The following is a 25,092-nucleotide window of genomic DNA, read 5'->3' as shown; positions in this document are numbered from 1 at the left end:
GCTCACTAAAACCAAGGTAAAAATAACCCCCAGTCATCTTGTTACAGTTTCTTAAAATGTTATTTAGGAGTCATTATTTGTCAGTTGGCTTTTCACCTGCAAAGGCTCAGACCACCCCACCCCCCGTTTCTAGGACAGGGCAGCAAAGGGAGCAGGAATTCTCTGCAGAGCCCTGAAAAGAACTCAGATTCTCCAGGAATCACACACTAAAATTCTCCTGCCTTCCTCAAAAAAGAGCTCATAGTGTCAGATTTATGCAATTAGAAGCTGTCTGAGACACACCAGGACAGGTGGGGGGATTTTTGGGAAGGAAAAATGACTTTTTAACAAACTCCACTTTTTTCTATTTAAATCACACGGTTTTCCCTTTCATGTTTAAGTAAGGAAATGTATTTAAACTCCTACATTCTGTAAGGTCTTTTACAATACACCTTGTGCATGTAAAAGCCATTTTCTATTCCATACACTCTGTCAAAAGAAGCAGTAACATATTAGACAGCTATTCCTCCAAATTGAATGCTGACTGATGCCAACACGAGGGTTCTTTGCTGTTGCTAATTGAACAGGTTAGTGGGGAGCACATAAAAATCCATAAATGAGCATTAAAAAAAAGCTTCCTTCAATAACTTTCCCTAGTGCCATATTTGGTTCAAAGAGGGAAAGAAGGAAGGGAGCAGGAAAGAGAGGGAAGGGGAGCAGGAAAGAGAGGGAAGGGGAGCAGGAAAGAGAGGGAAGGGGAGCAGGAAAGAGAGGGAAGGGGAGCAGGAAAGAGAGGGAAGGGGAGCAGGAGAGAGAGGGAAGGGGAGCAGGAGAGAGAGGGAAGGGGAGCAGGAGAGAGAGGGAAGGGGAGCAGGAGAGAGAGGGAAGGGGAGCAGGAGAGAGAGGGAAGGGGAGCAGGAAAGAGAGGGAAGGGGAGCAGGAAAGAGAGGGAAGGGGAGCAGGAAAGAGACAGGCAGCCAGACAAGCTCCCCAGTGCTGGTATGAGCTTCACTTTCCTAGGTTTCCTGAAGAGCAACTCAAATTTCCCACCCTCCCCACCAATCACCTTTTGATTTCACACAAAATGCTATCACTGCAATTCCTCCTTACACTTGCAAAGGTGAAATATCAGCTGGAACACAGGGCTAAATTTGGCCTTATTTCCAAAAAGGACAAATCCCTGTGGAGGTGTAAAGCCACAGGGACCACACAGACCATTGCCCTGTACTCAGGGTCACTTACCTCTCCCCAGCCTGGAGGTGACAACCAACACAGACGAGCACCACTGTGGCAGCAGCAGCAGTTTAAGAACACCCCTGGAGGCATCTTCAGTGGGTTTTTTCCAAGCACAGAGGATGGTCTGGCTCAGCTCCAAGAAAACAGAAGTCACCTCTGCCACCCCCACATGCTGAACTGCTCCTGCTCCTCACACCCAGCCAAATGAACCAACCATTTCCACCTGGGCTTTCCCATTGCAGCTGGTCCCAATGGAAATCCCATGCTGAGGAAAAAGCCCTGTTCTCCCAGCTGAGCTTGGTTCCAGCTGATTATGTGCTCCAGGAAAGGGAAACAGTGGTGGAGGTGTGCTGGGACATTGTCAACAGAACAAAAACATTGCAATTTAAAGACCTATAACTAATCTTAAGATCTCTTTAAAATCCTGCCTCTAAGTACTACAAAGGGTTTCTGTCTTGCTCTCCTGGAACCCTCATCCCACCACAGTCATCCCAAAGCCCTTAGAAATCAGGACAATGCCACCTTGGTGTCCCATGTAGCCAGGAGCAGGGGTGCCACATGTCCTTTCTAAACCTAAGCCAGCCACCCAGCCCGAGACCAGTGTCCCCCTCCAGCTCTCCTGGGTACTCCTGCACGGAAAAGTAGCCCAAGGGACCAGGGTATGGACTTGAATAGCCAATAATATCTGAGGGCTTTTGAAAGGGATTCCCTTCTTGTCACCTCCTCGCAGTTCTGTGACAGCTTTTGAAAAATTGTATGAGGAGGAAAAGGTGGAGAGATAAAGGCAGATTGGTGTTTGGTTTTCTAAGTCAGCTTTCAATAAGCATTGCTCCTCAGAAATGGTTCCTTCTGAAAGCCAAAGTACTTTCAGGCATGAGTGACCAAACTCAGGAAATTTTTAGCTAATAATAGTTTTCCAAAAAAACCCAACTTTTCATAAGTATTTTTCTGTACAAGTTGTTCATAAAAAACATGACTTAAGAAACCAAGATGGAGAAGGAAAACACAAACGACCTGGGTAGATGGTGAAAACAGGAATGACATGACAGGAAAACAATGAACAAAGTTTTAGGGGCAAGAAGGGGAGAGCTGAGTGTGCTGACAGAGACTGACAGAACAGCTGGTGCTGAAAGGCATCTCTGGACACCTAGTCCAGCCCTTCTGCTCAAAGCAGAGTCAGGGCTGTGTCCAGTTGAGTTTTGAACACCTCGAAGGACAGAGACCATCACCACGTCTCCAGGCAAATCTGTTCTGATGTTTGGCCACCTTCAGAGTAAAAGATTTTATTCTTATGCTTAAATAGAATTTCCTCTACTTCTGTTTGTGCCATCACCTCTTGTCCTGTCACTGGGCACTGCTGAAAAGAGCCTCACTCTTCTTCAGGACACTTTGCTGGACTTGGTTTGACTTGGTCTCTGTTGCACTGAGGAACCCAGAGCCAGACCCAGCATGCCAGATGTGTCTCACCAGAGGAGAGGGGAAGGATCCCCTCCACCTTGACCTGCTGGCAATGGTCTTCCTAAAGCAGCCCAGGATGCTGTTGTCCCTCTGTTGCAAGGGCACATTGCTGGCTCATGTTCACCTCGGTGCCCACCCGGACCCTCAGATTCTTTTCTGCAAAGATGTTGTTCAGCTGGTTGGCTCCCAGCATGTGCTGGTGCATGAGATTGTCCCTCCTCAAGTGCAGGACTCTGCACTTCCCTTGGTGAAACTGAGGAGGTTCCTGTTGGCCCATTTCTCCAGCCCATGCAGGTCTCTCTGAATAGCAGCACAACCCTCTGGTCTATCAGCTACTCCTCACGATTTTGTATTGTCTGAAGGGTTGTTGAAGGTGCTTGATGTCCCATCATCCAGGTAATTAGTGAAGATATGAAACAATATTGACTCTGGCAATGACTTGAGAAGAATTCCACTAGTGCCTGGCTGCCATCACAGCTCTTCTGAGACCACTGTCTGCTTATGTAGCCCATATTTCATCAGGTGTTTTGTGATGATCTTATGGTAGACAAGGTCAACAGTCTTGCTAAAGTCAAGATAAACAACATCCTCTGCTTGCTCCTCATCCACCAAGCCAATCAGTTCACTGTGTGCCATGAGGTTGGTTGAGAAGGATTTCATATTCATAAATCCATGTTGGCCAGTCTCAGTCACATTCTTGCCCTTAATGCTTGGAAATTGTTTCCGAGATCATTCACTCCATTTGCTTCCCAGAAGCTGAGATGAGGCTGACGAGCTTGGAATTCTCTAAATCCTCCTCCTTGCTTTTGTAGCTAGGACTGACCTTTCCTTTCTTCCAGTCCTCAAGAGCCTGTTCCCACCAGGCTGAGGAAAGTGAGTGACCCCTGCATTCAGCACTGCTGAGGCCACGCCTGGAGGACTGTGTCCAGGTCTGGGGTCCTGAGTACAAGACAGAGACGGGACCTGTGTGCCTTGGCAGGCTCCCCACAACGTCCTAGACCAGAGACCCCAGCAAGGGGGCAGGAGGGGGGGAGGAGCTGGAGGTCTACTAGAGAGAGAAATCCATTTCTCAAACCACAGTCACCCACTTGGCAAGCAAGCATAAGCCAGTGCAGGGAGAGAAAAATCTGGAGCATGGGTTTGAGTTTAGCAACACCTGCACTGGGGCTGATTCTCACCCTTTTTCCATTTACATGAACCTCTGCAGTATCTGAACCACCCCCCCAGGTCTGAGCCAATCAGGTTGCTGCCCAGATTTTCCTTTCTTTCTATCCAGACAAACCTGCCAGCTGAAGTCACCTCCATGTGAGTGGAATAAGAACAGAAATGTGTTTTCCTTCTGCTAGAGCCTTTCAGATACTATCAGGTTTGCTTCCTCCTTCCATCATAAGCCATTTTGCCTGCTGCTTGTGTGTTCTACAGCACTTTGGAGAGAAGCCCAAGAACACTGAGCAATAAAAAAAGCATAATGTGAAACTCTGGAGGGCAGTACCAGGGCAATTATTATTATTTTTTTTAAATTGAAGACAGAATGCTTTCTTCAGCAGTTAGAAGTGTAGAAGATTCATATTTCTTCACAGTATTTTGGCAGACAATGTCTATGCTATGATTAAATCCCTCAGTTTTCTGGAACAGAGCCCTGGGTGCCAGTGAACACCACAGTACCCAAGCAGTGGCCAAGAAGTGGATAAATGTCAAGAGGCTTTGCTTCTGATCTGTTCTGTGCTACAAAGGATGACAGGGAATTGTTATCCCCAAAGCACTTTGCCCAGGAAATTGGGATGTGGCCACAACAGATATTCATCCCCAAGAAACAAGTGAAGGAGGAATTAAAGAACAGTAAATTGCCCTGGCTGGGAAATATTCATTTGAGGCATCAGTAGCCACAGGAGGTGTCCAGAGACTCTGACACAGCTTATGTCCATCCCTGTGCAAAGCCCTCATTTCTACTAGAGCTCTGACTTAGAGGTCTTGAAGGGGTTTCTGGAAAAGAAAGATCCCAGGCCTCTACAGATAGTTACCAACACATAGGCATGGCTGTAACTTACATTTGGACTTTATTTTCTGTTCATTAAGGGCTAAGTACATGTTCTTCTGAATTAAAATTCAGCTCATTTTTAAGCTTTGTTCTACCTGTAGCCATAATAACTTTATCAACTCAAAAGCAATTTGTGCTGTTAATGGCCCAACAAGAGCCCATCAACTCCAGCAGATGGAGGGAGGTTCTCCTACCCCTCTACTTGACCCTGGTGAGACCTCACTTGGAGTATTGTGTCCAGTTCTGGGCTCCCCAGTTCAGGAGGGACAGGGATCTACTGGAGAGAGTCCAACAGAGGTTTATGAGGATGAAGGGACTGGAACACCTGCCTTATGAGGCACGGCTGAGAGACCTGGGGCTTTTCAGTCTAGAGAAAAGACTGATGGGGGATCTAATTAATGTCTATAAATATGTGAGGGCATCCAGAAGGCAGGGACAAGCTCTTGTCACTTGTGCCCTGTGGTACGACGAGGGGCAATGGGTTCCTGTGAGGGTGACAGAGCCCTGGGACAGGCTGCCCAGAGAGGCTGTGGAGTGTCCTTCTCTGGAGACTTTCAAGACCCACCTGGATGCCTTTCTGAGTGATCTGGCCTGTTTTTTTTTGGTTCTGCTCTGGCAGAGGTTTGAACTCAAGGATCTTTGGAGGTCCCTGCCAACCCCTAATATTCTGTGATTCTGTGACTTCTGCCGTGTTGTTGAGCCACTTCCTAGTGCTCTCCATGAAAAATAAAAGCAGAGGGGTTGCACTGCAATCCATCCTGAGCAACCCTGCAACTTCTGCTTTCATACAGCCTCCCTGCTCCCCCTAATGACTCGCATCACCATCAAGCACTCAGGAAGTTTAAATGTCAGAGCTAATTAATTAAGATGGTTTCCCTTCTCTTATTAATCCCCTAAGTACTGAGAACATGTTCTCCTTTCCTCAGAAGCAGCTGTGACCAACATGGCATGAGAGACAGAAAAATAACATTTTACTCCAAGGCACTTCCCATGACTGCATCTCTGAAAGAATAATTAAAGTCACTGTTGCTGTGACTCCAGTAATAATGTTAAAATGTGTCACTTCCATTTCTCTTGCCCAAACTCCATCCAAAGGATTTGTGAGTGTATCTGTGCCAGCCTCTCCTCTACAATGTTACTCAAGAACTTGCTGCCTTCTGCATGGGATGATACTTTCAAGTCTTCTTGCAATAAGCTCTGCCTAGATGCTGGAAATGTCCTGAAGAACAAGCCCTTGCCTTCTACCTGTACCAGCAGTGCTACTCTTTATTTTACTGAAGCATCTCCTTCATTAGATCTTTCTTTTATTTTTAGTGCATGTATCAAATAACCTCTTTTCCATAAAGAGATTATAGTGCAATTATTTTTTAAAGGGAAATAGTACAGGACAAGACTAAAGCACTTAGTATTTGCATACCAGTTCAACACATTATTCTTTTTTTAAACTCAAATCAGGAACCATAGAATGGTTTGGGTTGGAAGGGACCTTCAAGATCATCAGGTTCCAACCCCCTGCATGGGCAGGGACACCTCCCACCAGCCCAGGTTGCTCCAAGCCCCATCCAACCTGCCCTTCAACACTGCCAGGGATGGGGCAGCCACAGCTTCCCTGGGCAACCTGGGCCAGGCTCTCACCACCCTCACACTCCAGAATTTCCTCCTCATGTCTCACCTCAATCTCCCCTCCTTCAGTTTTCATCCATCCCCCTTGTCCTCTCCCTCCCTGCCCTTGTCCCAAGCCCCTCCCCAGCTTTCCTGGAGCCCCTTCAGGCACTGGAAGGTGCTCTAAGGTCTCCCTGGAGCCTTCTTTTCTCCAGGCTGAACACCCCAACTCTCTCAGCCTGTCTGCATAGGAGAGGTGCTCAAAAAAAAGCACAGAATTGTTTTACTTACAAAGTATGGCTGTGTTGTGATCCAAAATGAAGACAAACCTTCCAGGGATATGATCCTCACATGTCACCATGTTCCTGCAACAGCAGTTCTTTGTATTTTTGTCTCCATCATTACAACATTTCCACCCCTTTGCAAGCTGACCCTGCTTTGAGCAGGCAGCTGCCTCAGATGGCCTGCACCAATCTCAACCTTAATAAGTCTATATTTCTATAATTTATCTGATGCAAATTTTCTGCAGGCATTCTTTTTATTAAAAGAAACAGGACATCAGAAAAACAAGCTTACAGCAAGCAGCTGCTGGAGTTATCATGATACACATTTCTCCTTGGGTCCATATTTTATTGCATGGAGAATGTTTCATCTTTTACTCATATGGATACTCAGATTTTATATTACACTCATGTTTCATATTATACTTCATCATATACTCAGTTCTAATTTTCTGCTGTACTTTTGTTCATGGTGTAATCAGTTGCTAGTGTTTGACAGGCAACTACTAAAAATGTGGTGTGGTTTTAAAAATGCATTTCTGCTTCAGCTGCTGAATCCCAGATGTGCCCCAATAGACTCACAACTTCTCTTACCTTTCTGGTTTATCAAACCAGTAGTTCTAAAAGCTGCTCCAGTTAACACTCATGATGAAATTTTAACAGCTGCAGGAGGACCTTCTATTTTCTACACGTAAGGACATAACATCAAAACAGATTCAGATGACAAACATCAACAGAGTCAATGTGCTCTCTCTTGCATATGTATGGCACAAAGACATTTTTACATCTATTTCCACTTCTCAGGAAGTTGCTCTCACCTCAGTATGACATTATTTATATGCAAAATTGACCAAACCACAAGATATACTGATGTAATATTAAACACAGGCTTTAAACACCCAGAAGCAGGACTGCTGACAATGTAGGTCTAACCTGCCAATCGTTTGCCTGCACATTTTGATGCTGCACAAGCTTTTGAGGAGGGATTAAATAGGTCAGATACATCAGTTACAGGCTGATTCAAAGATGCTTTGTCAGGATAAATTTTGAGAATCAAAATGGAGCAACAGAAAACAGAGCAAAACCAGACTCTGACACCTCTGACTGTTTTGAGGGTTGATGCCAAACTTCTGTTACTGTATGTACTGGAGTTTTGTGCAATTCACTCAATGGAAGAGTGTCTGTTTTTTGTTATGTTTACTGAAAATACACTATTTGCTGCATAACAAATGTCAAGAATTATCAAAGCACAGACAGGCACCTACCAGTCTGCATGTATCACAGACAGAACTGCTGCAAGTGCCTCTTAAAAGTCCTCCCAGTGCCTCCCATTATGATACTGTTTTACTGTACTTGCAGCTGCCCAGCTTTGAGGTTTGAACTCAGTTTCCTACATCAAGTGCCATTTGTACCTCACATATTGCTGTGTGGAAAGGTTAATCCAGGACAGCTCCATCATTCCATGGGTAAGACAAAGGAAAAGCACAGAATCACAGAAGTGCCACATTTGGAAAAGACTTTTAACATCTTCAGTGCAATGGTTTCCTGAAGAAGAAAAAGTTAAGGTTGGAAAGGCAATATTAAATTTAAATATTTGGCAAAAGAAAGAAGTCATTAATACAGTTGTAGAGTCAAGCAGTCAGGTTGGGAAGTGTCAGAATTAGAGACCTCCTCAAAGGTGCAGAAGAGTGTTTGTGCCATTTCACATCAGACTCTCAGAACAACGATGGCAGGTAACTGCAACATGGCTTTGGAAATACAGTTTCCAAACCTCCCACCAAAAAACCCACTAAGATACAGGCTGCTAAGAAGCTCATGGAAATGAAACTGGGCTATTTTGCACTGGACAAGTCTCTAGACACTTCAGGCTATTCAGCCACAATGCTAAATGCACAATGGCAAGAGACAAAGTAAAAATAAACACCCACATCCAGAATACAAACATAAAACCCATACAACTTTGGTTTTGTTTTGTTTTGTTTTTATTTAGAAGCAAAATAAAATGTGACATTTCCATCTAGAAGCCACTGACACATGCCGTGGTAAATTCAGACCTGGAGAGGTGGTTTCAGCTTTCAGATTCCTCCCAAATTCAACTTCTTCCTCTTGCCCTGGAGCTCTGCACAAGCTCAGCTACACCTGAAGACACATCTATTCAAGGCAGCCGCTGGAGTTCAAGCTTATCAGCAGATGATGCTTCAAAGACATCATCTTCAACACTTTCTTCTATGGGCTTCATTTTTGCTGAAGATCTCAGGTAGGGAGATGTCCGGCCTGGGCCTGCCACAGTTACAAAGACATTATCCATTATTTATTATCCACATACTTACTTGTTTGTGACAAAGTGTCCACCATCTGATGATCCTGTCCCAGTTCACTTGTATGAGGATTTTATAACTGAAGGTTTCTTTGTTATTTGGCCTCAGGCATCAGGAAATCCTAGATGTGGGGCAACCACACTGCTAGGAACCAGCAATGCCTCTGAGGTCCAAACCCTGGGGCTGGCCACAGGCACCATATTCCCCCAAAGTCATGCTAAATCCTGACTGCATGAGGTGCCCAGCACTGTGTCCCTGACACATGTTCTCACCGCTCACTCCCCCACTAGTTCTTCTCCACAACCAATGACATGAATGGTTAAACACAAAAGGAACACACATTTGCACACTTGCCTTGAAAAATTTCCACGGGGCACTGAGCAACCCTCAGGTAGGTACCTCACCACAGCCCTAACTGTCTTAGGAGCATGATAATGAACACCTTCTGGAAAATATCATACTCGCATAAGCAACCTCAGAGAACACAAGATTAACAGATGAAGGCCACGTAACTTCTGATTGGCAGTGATCTCATTGCTCTAAGACCTACTGGCCATGCAGAAGAAGCATGGCCAGTGGGTCAAGGGAGGTGTTCTTCCCCTGTACTCTGCTCTTGTGAGACCTCACCTGGAGTATTTTGTCCAGTTCTGGAGCCCTCAACACAGGAAGAACATGGAGCTCATGGGCAAAGTCCAGAGGAGGCCACAAAGATGATCAGAGGGCTGGAGCAGCTCAGCTCTGGAGACAGGCTGAGAGAGCTGGGGTGTTCAGCCTGGAGAAGAGAAGGCTCCAGGGAGACCTTAGAGCACCTTCCAGTGCCTGAAGGGGCTCCAGGAAAGCTGGGGAGGGGCTTGGGACAAGGGCAGGGAGGGAGAGGACAAGGGGGAATGGATGAAAACTGGAAGAGCTCCTTCTACATCAGCCAGACTGGTTTATTTCCCATTGTTCACTCTGAAACTGCTTCTACACTTGGGTTTTTTTTCTCTTGGTACCCTCTTCTAGACTTAAACCACCATAATGGTACAGGGTTGTAAACAACTAGCACGTGAGGACGAAAAAGTTTAGGGAAATCTTTGAAACACCATTGTAGAAGAAAAGAGCAAGAGACAGTGGTCCTGTCTGACAGACTGCCTGTATACCAGCTACAAACTCAGGTTTTCTTGAAGAAAATACTGATAGTCATCACATACTCTTACTGCAGGGCTATTCTTATTACTTCTAAAAAAAGCTTCTCAGATATATATAGGAAAGTGCTCTGCTAAGGAAGCCTGTTTGGGAAGAAGGATTCCCTTACACAGTATGTGTTACACACAGGGAACAAAACACAGCAAGGCCAGCAGGTTATTGTTCTACTGCATTTTTAAGCCACATTCTCAGAAACACTGTTTGGAATCAGCTTTTTAGAAGGTTTTTTTGTGTTAAAAATGTGTTAGTGTTTCCTTTTGACACACCAAAACTCCTTTAACTGCCACGATACAAGGTTACTCACACACTTTTTTAAACACTGGGATTGTTAAGCACTTCTTTTCACACAGATGGGTTTTTATGGTCTAAGATGACTGTATCACTTCATTGTCCAAATCTAAGGTTTGTGGGTACACTTGGAGATCAAATTGACTTTGTTAGGAGACACCAACAAATCACACTCAAAGGTGAAAGGGTGCCTGAAAATGCTGAATTACAGTTTCAGCTTTTTTTGTTGTTTTTTTTTGTGTTTTTTTTTCCCCCAAGATGTTTGTATTAGTGCAGTTTATTGCCATTTTCAGAAGAGTTTTCTTCTGTTTACAAGTGCTTAGTTCTCTCCAGAAATCAGAGGTAAGAAGCCACAAGGTCTGTTCAATAGGATCCAACATAAGGTCTAATAATGCTGTCAAGTTGTTTGGTTGGAAGACATGTTCTCACTTTCTCCAAACACAAAACCTGGACTACTGAGGCCTCTAGCCAAGGTTGGATAGATGTTCAAGAGACCCTTGAACCCAGTCCTTCCAGACACCACTCTTTTGCTCTCTCTGCAGGACCCAAATACCTATTAAAATGGCATTTCCCATGAAACCCCACCCTGCTTTCAACCACAAGCTGGGTGTAGCACAGGAAGCAGACAGAAGGCCAATAAAAGCATGAACAACACAAAACTTTTCTCCACTCCTGCTCAGCTTTGAAGTTTGCAAACACAGATTCACAGACCAGAAAATCTGAGTGATCTAAACAAAGTAGCACAGAAAAAACAAAGTGTATTGCTGATAACTATGTGAACGACTATCAAGCAATTGAATTATTGAATAGAAATTCATACCAAAATGTTTTCTGAAGGACTGAGAGTCAGGTGAAGCTACCCTTGTCATCAGGTTCAACCAGGAGGAAAAATTTCTTCACAGAGAGAGTGGTCAGACACTGGAATGGGCTGCCCAGGGAGGTGGTGGAGTCACCATCCCTGGATGTGTTGAAGGGTCGTTTGGATGTAGTATTGGTGGATGTGGTTTAGGGGAGAACTTTGCAGAGTAGGGATGATGGTTGGACTTGGTGATCCCAAGGGGCTTTTCCAACCTGAATGGTTCTATGATTCTATGATTTCTCCTTAACTCAGATTTTGGAAGATGAGATACATCCATTTCATTTACTAACATCTGACATAGAGATGGATCATGGATGTCAAGCACAAGTATATCCCACGACATATGTATTATCCCGTGATAAACAAATCCCACTTTAATACCTTTTTGGAGGATGCTTGCTGAGTTAATGTGATGTTATCAACAGAAAACATCATGCTGCAAACGACTCACTCCGTAAGCATTATAGAACTCTTGTTGGTTATTTCCTTAATATAAAAGCAAAGAGTTAGTTGCATTTCTTAGTTAATTAAATTCAAAACACAGTTTGGTTAGTAATCATAGTCTGGGAACTACTCATTAGTATTTTTCACCCTTTCACTACAAAACACTTAGAAAAAAGCTTTATATCAATTTCTTGAGAAAAAGAGTCAAGGCTTATGGCTTGTAGCACAGATAAAACCATCATTTTAAAAGTCTGGATTATACAAAAAATAGAAATGCTCGATTTTTTGAGAATATGGAAATTAGGAGAAAAAAGCTTATTAGTATTGTAGTAGTCAAATATCATATTTGTCATGGGGAGATTTCTTCCACACACCAGTCAATCACCTAGCAAGGAAAAGACAAAATTCCTGTACAGCTCCTGTACAGGCAAGGGGTTTCTTTTAATTAGAAGGAAGAAATTAATAAGATAAACTTTATAATTTCCTTATGTGCCCCACTAACTCTTCTGGGGGGTTTTGGGTGTTGTTTGTTTTCGAATAAACAAATGTAGGACTGCAGGAGGGCTCAGGGGAACAGCCCTGGGACATTATGCCTCAGCAGGTACCTCTGACTGAAGCTTAAAGAACAGATCAGGAAAAACCAAACCAATCAAATCTGGCTGCTCCCCTGAGGGCACCCAGGGGAGTGTTTTGAAAACACATCAGGGGGAAGGTCAACAGCAGCTTTTTTGTTCCGTTTTCCCTGTTACCTGAGAAGAAGTGCCCACACTGGCCACAATCCACACTGAACACAAATCTTGAAGCAGAGCTCACCCGGATAGCAAAGTCCTCCCAGGCAAGGACAGAACCCAGGAATAACTAACAAGCTCTCTTGGCAAAAAGAAAGATCGAGGCCTCGCAGTTTGGTGAGAGAAACAACCTCGCATGAAGTATTTTTACCGACCTTTTACAGAAGTCAACAAGTTTGTATTAATCCAAATGCAAAGAAGAAATCAATGACAATGTTTTCCCAAGGTGTAGGATACAGGGCTGCACGGGAAAACCCCCCTGCCTCCCCAAAAGCAAGAGAAGTACTGGGCTCCAGAGGCTGTTGCCTCACCTCTTGTTGCCAGTGGGGTGGTGGCAGTGACAGGGTCAACTCCACCAACCACTGCTGGACTGAGCAACTCCAGAACATAAAAGACATCTGCACCCCTCTTCTGGGGAAAGTACACCCCCCACACCAGAAAACATGGTACACAAACCAAGGAAAAGCAAAGCAGAGAAAAGTATTTATGAAGTATGTGCTAAGCATGGAGGCATCTCAGGGATGAATGCAATTACAGCTGAACATGTCATGCACTTGGGTCACTTTCCCCCAAAGCTGCAATACTGGTGTAAGAGTTTTGCTGCTAAGCCTGAAAGATAAATGTTAATTCTAGCTAACTGCACAAATAGTTTTACAATTTCTTTCAGGTTTCTGAGTGTGCAAATTTGTCCTATGCAAAGAGGTGGCTTCGATTTCCTGGAGCTTTGCTGTGAACAGGTGAAGAGCCAGTTGAGAGTTTATGGAAGATCAGAGAACAGACCAACACAGGAGACTTCGTGGCAGGTATCTGCTACAGGCTGCCTGATCAAGGAGAACAAGCAGATGGAAGCCTTCTTTAGACAACTGGATGAAGCCTCATGAAGCCTTGGTACTTGCAGGGAACTTGAACCACCCCAGTATCTGGTGGAAAGGCAACAGAACTGGGAACAAGCAGTCCAGGAGATTTCTGAAGAACGTAGCAGACCATTTCTTCACACAAATGATCGATGGGCCAACTAGGGGAGGTGTTCTGCTGGACCTGTCACTGATGAACAAGGAAAAACTCATCAGGGAGCTGAAGGCTGATGGTAACATCTCCTGCATTGTCCAGGAGCTGCTGGAGCCTAAGATACTGAGAAGTGTGCAAGACAAATAGTAGAGTTACAACCCTGGGCCTGAAGACAGGGGACTGTGGCTTGCTCAGGAACCTATGGGACATAGCCTGTGGGGACAAAGGGACCCAAGGATAGATGGTTGATCGTCAAGGACAGCTTCCTCAAAACACAAGGACAGTCCATTCCAGTGTAAAGAAAGTTGAGCAAGCGTGGTAGAAGGCTGGCATAGATGAACAGGAAATTCCTGACAGACCTCAAACTCACACACACAAAGTGAAAGCAGGGATGAGCTTCTTGGGGGGAAACATGGCCCAAGCATGCAGGGATGGAATTAAGGAAGCCAAAGCTTAGCTGGACCTGGATCTAGTGAAGGGCAACGAGAAAGGCTTTTACAAATACATTGGCAACAAAAGGAACTGCAGGGAAACTGGGGCCATGGCTTAGTGAGGCATGAGATCTAGAGACATGAAGAAGGCTGAGATATTCATACCTCTTTTGCTCCAGTATTTACTTTACAGGCTTGTCTTGAGGCCTCCCAGCTCTCCGAGTCTAGTGGCAGAGACTGGAGAGTGAATCTTGACTTACAGGAAAGCCAGGCTGAGTTAGGGACCTCTTAATTCAACAGGGCAAACTCAAGGCTGTGGAACCACACGGGCTGCACCCAAGGGTGCTGAGGGTTGGCTGATGCAATTGCAAGACCCCACTCCATCATCTTGGAAAGGCCACAACCATCAGGAGAGAGAAAAACAGGCCAGTGTCAAGGCTGTTTTCGAGAAGGGCAAAGAGGAGCACCCAGGGAACTACTGCCCTATCAGCCTGACCTCTGTCCCCAGGAATATCATGGAGCCTGTCTTCCTGGAAGCCATGTCCAAGCACATGAAGGATAGGAAGGTGACTGGGAAGAGTCAGCTTGGATGTACCATGGGCAGACTGTGCCTGACCAGTCTGGCCACCTCGTGGGGCGAGATGCTGGCCTCTGTGGATGAATGGAGTGCAGTGGATGTTGTTTATCTGCAGCATGGCCATCCACAGCCTGCCACAGGATCCTTCTAGCCAAATGGGTGAGAAATGGACTGGACACATAAAATGCAGCCTGGGTGAACAAACTGCTGCACTGCTGAGGTCACAGGGTGGTGAACAGCAGCACAAAGCCCAGCTGGCAGTTGGTTACCAGCAGTGTCCCTCAAGGGCCAATACCAAGGCCTACAATGTTCATATATTAATGACCTGGAAGATGGGATGGAGTGCACTCCTGCCAAGTTCATAGACAGCAGCCAAACCATGAGGGAAACTGTTGACAGACCAGAGGGTAGGGCAGCTGGTAAGAATGGACATTCAGAGGCTGGAGAGAAGAACTGACAGAAATCACACGAAATCCAACAAAGACAAATTCTTGCACCTGGGACACGACAAACCTACACAGCAGTACAGCCTGGGCACCAACTGGTTTGAAAGCAGCTTTGCAGAAACAGACCTGGAGGTCCTGGTGGACACAATATAGAATACAAGTCAGCACAGTGTCCCCGCAGTGAAAAAGGCCATCCATATATTGGGCCATATTAGCAGCACACATTGGGCCATATTAGCAAGAGCACAGGCAGCAGATAAATGGAAGAGATTAATTCCCTCTATTGGGCACTTGTGAGACAGGATCTGGAGTGCTGTGTCCAGTTTGGGGCTTCCCCACTCAAGAAAGACGTGGACATACTGGAGCAAGTGCAGTGGAGAGCAACCAAGATGGTCAGAGCTTGGAGCACATGACGTACACGGAGAGGCTGCAAGAACTGGGAGTGTTCAGCCTTATGAACAGAAGACTCCTCTTACTACCTAATGGAATATTTAAAGAAGACAGAGCCAGGCTCTTCTCGGAGGCATGCACTAAAGAACAAAAGGACAACAGTCATGCGTTGCAATAAGGAACATTTTTTTCACCATGAGGATAGTAAGGCCCTGAAACAGGTTGCCCAGAGAGGCTGTGGAATCTTCCACCTTGGAAATACTCAAAGCTTGACTGGACATGGCCCTGAGCAATCTGCTCTAGCTGACCCTGCTTTGACCATGGGGTCAGACTAGACAATCTCCAGAGGTTCCTTCAAACCTCAGCTGCTCTGTGATTCTACATGTCCCTTATCTCAGCTGTCCCCCTCAACACTCTAGTAGGGTGGAACACTAGCAGGGCTTTTGCTTCCATCAGTCTGGGCATGCAGACTATACCAATGGTAGGGAGTGAAAACATACAGGCCCTCCAAGTCTGAAGGAGTTTCTGGAGGAGAACTGTGAGGAACACAATGGAAAACACATAATTAAACAGGAACATGCAAATACTTCAAAACACTCTTCTCTTCTTAACAGAGTTTAACCATAACAACTGGAGTGGGTTTTTTCCTCATATATTTGAATGCTAATTACTAAAGAATAGTATTTCCCAAATAAAAATAAATACTCCTCTATTGTCCTTTTAAATTCCATTAAACCAACAACTTATGCCAAATAAGAAAACTGAGCATCTTCTGGGTTTTTTTTGTTGTTGTTCAAAAGCTGCTTTCAGAGTTCAGGCCATTGCTGAAGTAAAAAATAACAACAGCCTGGAAAGAATCATTTGGAAGGTTTCTATAAAGGAATAAATTCCCAGAGGAGAAGTAAAAAGGTCAGATATGGTTTCTTCCCTCACTTCATCTGTTCTCTCCTGCTCCTCACACAAAGCACATGGGAGCCTGACAGGGTCCTTGAAGATTTTTCAGTGGGCATCAAAATATTAATTGCACACCACGTTTTCTCCAGACCCTGCCAATAAAAAGTGACTCAGGAGGAAACACAGAGCACCAAGGCACTGAGGGAAAAACTTTGGTGGGGGGGGGTTCATTTCTAACAAGCAGCAGTCACAGACCAAAGGAGATGCTCCTGTGGCAGGTTCTGTGCATCAACAGCTTTGCCCCATTGCTATAATCATTCCACATTACGTCTACACATCAATATTATGCCAAAAACTGTTACAACACGTGCTGGGTTTTTCCCAGTATCTACATGAGGTATCTTCAGTGAGCACACAAAGCCTTATGCATCTTCTGAATCCCCTACAGTTTGGTCCCTCCACTTAGGTGGGATGGAGAGCAGCACCCAAAAAAGCTACAGGCTGCTCCCACGGAAGGCAACAAGGAGCTCTGCAATGGTCTCCAATGATTAACCAAGCTGTGCTCCAAACTGGCATGAACTTCTCTGAGCACTCACGAAGGGAGGATGCAGAGGAAGTCCCACGAAGAAACATCTGCAAGCCATCCTCACTGTCACTGCTACTGGCCATACTGTTTCTCATCTGCATCACCGAGAGCTGTGAGCAAAGACTGGGCTGGCGATCAATCTTTTTTGAAGCCTAAAAAAAAGCAACAAATCCCACAAAAAGCCCTTATTTTTTTAAAAGGCATCAAGTAAATGAAACTAAAAATAGAAAAGACATCATTCTTCTGTAGTAGGTGCTCTGGCCTCAGCCATGGCTATTCATGAGAAACTGGTTAGATCAGAAGATTCTATGCACAGTAAACAGTTTTAAAATAAACTAGAAGATGCCAGTAATATAATGGACTTGGAATATTAACAAGAGTGAAACCTCAGATGCACTATTCAATTTTAATTCTGCTTTGCACTGGACTTGTCATGTGTTTTCCTACAGAAATGGTGATTTCTGTTATTTGGTAGTTCATTATTTAGGTATGATGCTCTGCAATTAAACACAGCCTTTATGATGAGCCTGGTCCTCCCTGCTAATCAAAACAGCATGCTACTCATACAGCTCAGCAACTTCTACCTGAACAGAAACTTGTTCACTTTCCTGGCTTTTCAATTTATCATGCTAGAAAATGGTAGATGATCATTTGGCTCTTGATTTTAGTGAAGACAGATTAAATGCATCACATTCATATTATCCTCTGCCTGTCAAATGGTCTTAGGAGCTTCCATTTGCTTTGAGTAGTGCTCCTGAGAAGTCTTTGTACTGTAATATTTATAGAAACCATAACAAGGTACAATGTAAGTATTGCTGCAAATCAGAATGCTACTTTAGGTGTATGTGAAAGGCAGCAATCAATGACAAAAGCAAAATGGATAACTCCACTGTAATGAGTTTTAAAAGTCAGGAGTTAGCATCCCATATCATGTGGAATGATTCTTTTCCCAAGAGTAGTGAAAAAAAAGAACAGAGAAAAGGAGCAGGAAAAGGAGCAGGAAAAGGAGCAGGAAAAGGAGCAGGAAAAGGAGCAGGAAAAGGAGCAGGAAAAGGAAAAGGGAAAAGGAAAAGGGAAAGAAGAAAAAAAGGCAAGGTAAGAAACAGTCTCCCAGGAGAGATAAGTTGAACACAAACCTCAAAATGCACAGGAGTCATGTTGCTACAAGTTCCTTTCAGATGCTACATTCCAGAAATTACCTATTGTCTGTGTAGATGCGGGTTTTATTACAGAACTCTGCCCTGTAATTCTTCTATTATTAAAAAAAAAAGCAGCTTTAACCACACACTTATTAAGATGGATTTTATAGATGGCACCTTCCTTCTAGGTCACTTTTATCTTACTGCATTAGTAAGATGAAAAGTGATCTGAAATAGCTTTGAGCAGCTGATTGCTCCTCTACTTCAGTGAGCAGAAGGCAGAACAAGCAGTGCTCCACTGCACCAAATCTTCCTGTTCTCTTCCTATAGCCACGACAAAACTGAGAAAACTTACAATGTCTAATTAGCCATGAAGACACAACAAGTTGAGCCTGTTGAAGTCTCTTGTATAGAAGCAGTGGCAGTCATTCCTTTTGGATAATTTTCTAGTAAATTCACAGCTTTGCAGAAGTAATTCCTTAACCTATATATGAGATATTTATGGGCAATCTGATAAGGATTTTTCTCTGAGCTATAGTGAGTTAAATCTATACAGACAGAATATGAAAATACTGTTTTATACAATTACAAAGCTTTCCATAAATGATGGTGGAAGTTCTTCACATAAATTATATATGAGAACCCTACAGCCACAACATAAATAATAAGAGAAAACCACCAGCTGCCAAGTTACAGTGCAAATCTTGCAAAGCCATGGAACTCAGTAAGGAGACAAAATGAAAATAAAGCAAGATAATTGGTATGTCCATGACTACACCCAGACCACTGACCATGACACCTGAAACACACTCCCTCTACATGGAAACAATGAGTTGCATTTCAGACCACTGAATATTTTATATGTATTTATATTTATTTATATGTTAAATGTATTTCATGCCTCCTTCCACAAACTATATTGCATCGACATAATGTTCCTTTTTTTGCAGCCTTCAAACACATGTTGAAATGATTCTCCTTGGCAATCAGCAAAACCTAGTTGTTTGACTCCAGCAAGCAAATAAATTGAAAGAAAACCCTGAAGCTTCTTTGTACAAAGGCACACATTTGTTAATGTGAAAGGATACCAGGGAGAAGAACCATTTTAGCTACTGGCCACCATGTCTACTACCATTTGCACTAGAAGGTCAGTTCTGAATCTCAGTTATTCATCTTTCTTGCACATTACTGTGCTCTCTCTAACCAATATTGCTCCTGACAGAAGTGTTGTACTGACTCACACTCTGGCACTAAAAGGCAGTGAGCATGAATTCAGGAGCTGGTAGCAGGAGGTTAAAAAAAAAAAAAGGTGCTTTAAGAGGATTTAAAATTGAAGTGACAATGCATTTGTGTGTGGGAGGAAAACTCCCCAGTGAAACTTGAGTTGCTCACCTTGTCATTTAAGGTCGGGTCATTCAATGAATAAAGTTTATTTGTAATATCTTTGCCAATAAGATACTTAAAGATCTCATATAGAAATGGCTCAGATTCCAGAAAGTAAGTCAGCCTTTCCCTGGACCAGCACAGGAACTTGCAGTTATCATCTGCAATAATGGTGACCTGAGAAAATACATGTTCAGAATTAGCACATTTTATAATATTCTAAAATTAGCACATTTAAACATGCTTTAAAATAAATGATATCAATTTATTTGCACCTCCATTTGAAATAACTCTTAAAGCCATATAATGTTTTGCCATCTCTCAGAATGTGGTATTTACAAATGTAAAACATCTCAGAGACTTATTATGCTCATATTTTTAACTGATAAACATGGCCTGCTTGTTTTTCAGAAAACCTGGAGGGAGATAATAGGGGAAAAAAATCCTTTGTAAGTTCCCAAACTGTAAAAGCATTTATGTTAGAGAAGATTTACATGTAAAGACATTCCTACAGTGATGACCCTACTTGCATCCCAACAGGCCTATATGTTGCTTGGTGTTAATTTATGTTGCTGTCACCAAACAGGAAGAACTGGTATAACCCAAAGGCCTCCATCAAGGAGTTTTTAGTGATTTTTAAATTACTGTTATCAAAAGCTTCACCTTTCTCTCTTCACTGTCAGTCCTGCTGATCCCACAGGTACCACCTGCTAGCAGCTGAGCTGAAGGTCTGTTTGCTCAGCTACTGATAACTCAACTACGAATAGTTTCAGAGGAGGTTGCAGCCTCTCCAGGGAAGCTGGACCTGCTGGGCATGTCCCCCTGTGCCAGCAGAGGTCAATGGCACATGGAAACCTGCCCAGCTTGGTGACACCCAGTAAAGCTGGGGAGGGACTTTTGACAAGGGCTTGTAGTGAGAGGACAAGGGGTAACAGTTTTAAACTGAAAGAAGAGAGATTTAGGTTAGAGATCAGGAGGAAATTCTGGAGTGTGAGGGTGGTGAGAGCCTGGCCCAGGTTGCCCAGGGAAGCTGTAGAAGCCACATCCCTGGAAGTGTTCAAAGGCAGGTTGGATGGGGCTTGGAGCAACCTGGTCTGGTGGGAGGTGTCCCTGCCCATGCAGGGATTGGAACCTGATGATCTTTGAGGTCCCTTCCAACCCAAACCACACTATGATCACATATGAAGAAACCAGGTGCTCTCTGCTGTTTCAAGCTAATGTTACCTCCTGAAAAACTTAAAAATATAAAAAGCCTAAGAAACAGGGTGAAACTGTCACACATTCATGGATTTTTAGCTTCACAGTCTGTAATACAAGCACCCAGGCTGAGGAAGAACTTGCCAGCATTGCCAGCAGATGGGTCCTTAAGATTGACCCCACGTCCTCTTGCAATGGCAAGGCTGAGAGTGCTCATATGGTGGGAATAAGCAGAACTCAGGTGTGAAGGATGCACACTGCACCGGGTGACAGGAATTTTTAAGGCAGGCAGAAGCTGAAGCATGACCCTTTTCCCTCCAGAGGGACTCAATTGTATCCAGTCACTCACAAGAGAAACAGGCTGTGCCCCTAGGCAGGCTGTGCTGCTGGGTGCCTCCCTGCTGCGCAAGGAATTCAGCTGGACAACCCTCTCCTTGGCACTACCTTTAGTGTTTGACTGGAATACATGACATCAGTCACTGATTTTGGAGTCTACATTGCCCCCCTCCCCTTCTCTCAGGGTATCCATACCCAGGCATCCACTACCCAGTCATTACTACACATACACGGTCAAAAATCACCAAATAAGAGGCAGCAAAATAGACATTTTGTACTATGTGAAAAAAACTTCCCTAAGAGTATTTTTTTCCCCACAAGCTACAGTATAAAATATCCTTTAATATACCAATGTAATTACCCTGCTGGAGACATACAGAGTCGTTGCCCTCCATATTTATTCAAAACAATGGGATCTCTTTCAGCTTGTGTTGCTTTAACAACTTTCCAAATGACAGAAGCATTAATGCACTCAGCTAAACACCCATTTCAAACTGCTGCTGCCTGAATTTTTGGCCCTTCACTTTAGTAACACCAAATACTACCAGAACTAACCCTCCTTTTTGAACCAGCGATGAGACTGCTCACATCACCTCTTCTCCAGTAAAGATCTCTCTTCAATTATTTGTCCTAAATAATCTCTTAACACAAAACAAACTTGCAAACAGTAAAAGAGACCACGCTGGCAAAAAAACAGTGAACACCATCATAACACTGCTTTGCAGCCTTTTCATTTTAAAAGTTACTTTTGGTAGGGTCCATCACGAAGCACCAGTACTAGAAAGCCAGCAAAATTATGCAGGCCAAAGAGTTCACTGCTGATGACATTTATGCTCTAGGTTTTTTTTTCTCATCTCCTTCATTCATATGACTTTGAAAACAAAGTGTACCTGGAATTTCTCACCCCGGTTGATCTGTGTTGATCGAAACTCAGGAGAGTCTATAAAGGCACAGGGGTAAATATTATGCAGGAAATGTCCTCGATAAGACACCTTCATTCTGGAAATAAAAATGTATGAAACAGCATTTTAAAGGCGTGGAGGTTGATGAAGTTAATCTAAATTTGGATATGATTACTGACAGTGGTAAAGCAGCAGGTTTCAGACTAAAATGTGTTTCATCTTCTGGAATTTCAGCCCTAGAGCTGCCCTGTCTTCTGCCTAAACCTCCACTGACTGCAAGCAGAGGAGGCTGCCAGCCAATTCGAGTTGCTGGGCATGATGTACATCCTCAAAACCTTGCTGTTAAAAGTGAAAAAGGTCTGAAGGGTTATCCTGTACAGCCAGACCAGTATCAGGCTTCCTTCAGATAACTAGCTTTGCAGTCATGAGCAGCTGATGACTTCAAAGAAAATCGATGAAGCTTGATGTCACTGTTGCCATCAACAGAAACTGGTTAAAACACTGGCCAGAACTTAGCAAGAGCTTCAGGACAACATGGGCATGTATTTTACCCTTTCTCACCTGGGTGCTGTCAGCCTCTGGGCAGTGGACCTGCCCCTCTCTGCTTGCACACACATGTACAATGAATCAGTTCCAATGGGCTTGTGGTTTTAAAGTTCCCTGGAGGAATATTTTTTTTCTTCCCTAACGTACAACATTTTTTCTCCCTACAACCTGAGAAGGCAGTCAGAAGATGACTTAGATATCTAAGACTCAAACAAATCTCTTGCTTGTAAAAAGAGACTGCCTTTGGCATTATACAAATTTAATTCCTACTAAAATCCACACAGCTGCTCATACATAATATGCTTCCAGTAAGGGCCATAAATAAAATTTGAAAACAGTGTCACAAAGTTGTATATGGCTATTGACTATTCATCTACAGACCATCAGGTTCTACAAACTATCATTTAAAAAGCCAACAAAAACCCCAACCACTTTTTAATCTATTCAACCATCACACGAAGCATAAAACAGTCCCCAAGCTTTACAGAACCTACTTCCCCTTCAGCAGGATGCTTAGCCTGTCATCAACTGATGTTTTATCTTCTGCAGCATAGGCTTGACCTGTCTTTAAAGTCTGAATGTTGCAGAATTGTCCAGTTAGTCTTTGGAAGAGCTCTGGAGGCACATGGAGAGGTTCAAACATTCTCTTGTAGAGGCTGCTAAGCTCCTTCTCTATCTTGATCTAGGATGCAAAAACAAAGGACATCAATAAACACAGAGGCACTAGTTAGAAAAGGTAGGACTGTGTGCATTATTTTGTTGCTGCATTTGAGGAAAGAACTGGTAAAAATGTGACATCTATCCACAGACATTGCCTGTGACAAGGTGACCTAAACCTCAACTAAAATTAGCCAGGCTGGCACAGTGGTGATTTAGGATGCTGCTCCATCAAAGTGGCACCTGAAATCACACACAAGAAGTCACTTGAGATGTGGGCTGATGTGACAGCAAATAGGACTTGGACCATAATTACACAAGGGAAAGTAAAAGATGAGGTTGTCTGCATTTTTCATCCCATGTGCACACCTTGTTCTGGCCATCTCTCAGGCTCTCCTGGGAGCCCCTTTCAAACCTGAGGGTCTAGGCTTATTTGCAGCAGAAAAGCAATACAAGGAGTCCTTAAAAAACAAACCCATCATGTTGAAACCACGTGTGATGAGGGAGGGGAAAAAAAAAGCAAACCACAACAACATTGCCAGCTGAACTTCCCACATCTAGGAGCCCACCCAAAGTCAGGCAGCAGCAATGAGAGAAAGGATGAGAAAGGATGCTGGCTGAAATCCCAGGCCTGGAACTTTCTCTTGAATGAAGGAAGCAGGGAAGGAGACAGCATCCCAAGCTCCCTGAAAGCAGAGGCAGCCTGAACAAAGCCTGCATATTTGCTGGGAGGAAAACAAATCAGAACAATAAGCATCAGATAATGAAAAGACAAAATATACATAGAATGAAAGTAAGGCAAAAGCAACCAAGGCAAAAAGGCAGGGAGAGGGAAAAAAAAAAAAAAAAAAGGAGTCACCACTTCAACAAATGAGAATATTCTTACAATTTTCTAGATAATTTATATTTCAATATTAAAAAGAAGGGAGGAGAGAAGGCAGCAGCACAGGAGTCAGTTTTCAGCTGACAGTAGCAAACAATGGGGACTGAGAAACTTCTGGTCACCTTGTGGCTGGAGAAGGTGGGAAATGCAGAATGACATGGAAGGTCCCAAGCTGTCTGAGGCCCTAAAGGGCTTCAAACTGTCACTATTCCCTCCCCAGGAGGGCATTTTAGGGTGAAAATATTAGTCTTTAACCCCTGAAAGAAGTATGTATCCTCCCTGATCTGTACTTGGTAGAATTACCTGTGTGTGAGAAACAGAAAACCAAGTGTAAAACAAAAGGTTTTTGAAAACTGAGGTTTCCTTGTTATGTTTCAAGTTTATTTAAATATAGAACAAGTTGAGCTGAGGCAGAAACTTTCTAATGTGTGGAACCATATTTGGATTATTTCACACACAGCCTCAGGCACTGATGCAATCCATCCCACATTTGGGCCACGGAATGCCATGAAAATCACTCTGGAAGTGACAATCCAGTGGGCTGAGAGGGTGGGTTAATCCCACAGAAACAACAGGCAGCTTGTTATTAAATGGCTAAGAAGGAAGATATAAGGCTGCTTATGTGACCTTGCCATGAGTATTTCATGACTTCTCAGCCTTTTATACTTGCACAAAAGCTCAACAAAAGGACATCCCAAAGCTGCAGACTTCACTTCTTACCCAGACAGGCTCAACCCATGAAAAAAAAAAAGCAAGTTTATAAGCCATAAGGATTTTTTTGCATTTAATTAATTTATATTAAGAAATGCTATCAGAACTGAGAACAGGAGGACTAGAATATAAATGTTCAGACAAGATTAACCATAAAGTCACAGAATGCCAGAATGGCTGAGGTTGGCAGGGACATCTGGAGCTTATCTGGCTCAACCTTCCTGATCCAGCAGGGTCATCTACAGCAAGGTAGCCCAATACCATGTTCAGATGATTTTTTAGTATCTGTAAGGATGGAGACTTCACAAGCTCTCTGGGCAACCTGTGCCAGTGCTCCCTCAGCCTAACAGTGCTTCCTGATGTTCAGATGGACCCTCCTATGTTTCAGTTTGTGCCCATTGCCTCCGGTCCTGCACCTGGAACAGTTGCCCCTCTTTGCTGCAAAGGCCCATTGCTGGCTCATGTTCAAGCTGATGTTGACCAGGACTTCCAGGTCCTTCTCTGCAAGGATGCTTTCCAGCTGGGCAGCC

The 25,092-nt window shown here is 43.8% G+C and overlaps 1 protein-coding gene across 1 annotated transcript in view; it reads right to left on the bottom strand.

Moving 5' to 3' along the window:
- Positions 1 to 8,563: 8,563 nt before the first annotated feature.
- BVES (blood vessel epicardial substance) overlaps positions 8,564 to 25,092 on the bottom strand; it is a 29,099-nt gene continuing 12,570 nt past the window's right edge. The window contains exons 4-8 of the mRNA XM_051613158.1: positions 22,806 to 22,993; positions 21,754 to 21,862; positions 19,340 to 19,507; positions 16,819 to 16,960; positions 8,564 to 8,874 (exon numbers count right to left, since the gene is read on the bottom strand). Coding sequence (XP_051469118.1) covers positions 8,750 to 8,874; positions 16,819 to 16,960; positions 19,340 to 19,507; positions 21,754 to 21,862; positions 22,806 to 22,993 — 732 coding nt within the window. The 3' untranslated portion in view covers positions 8,564 to 8,749. The remainder of the gene's footprint in view (positions 8,875 to 16,818; positions 16,961 to 19,339; positions 19,508 to 21,753; positions 21,863 to 22,805; positions 22,994 to 25,092) is intronic.

Source organism: Apus apus, chromosome 3, assembly GCF_020740795.1.
Source record: "Apus apus isolate bApuApu2 chromosome 3, bApuApu2.pri.cur, whole genome shotgun sequence".
Taxonomy (NCBI): domain Eukaryota; kingdom Metazoa; phylum Chordata; class Aves; order Apodiformes; family Apodidae; genus Apus; species Apus apus.
This window is presented reverse-complemented; position numbering and strand designations above follow the sequence as displayed.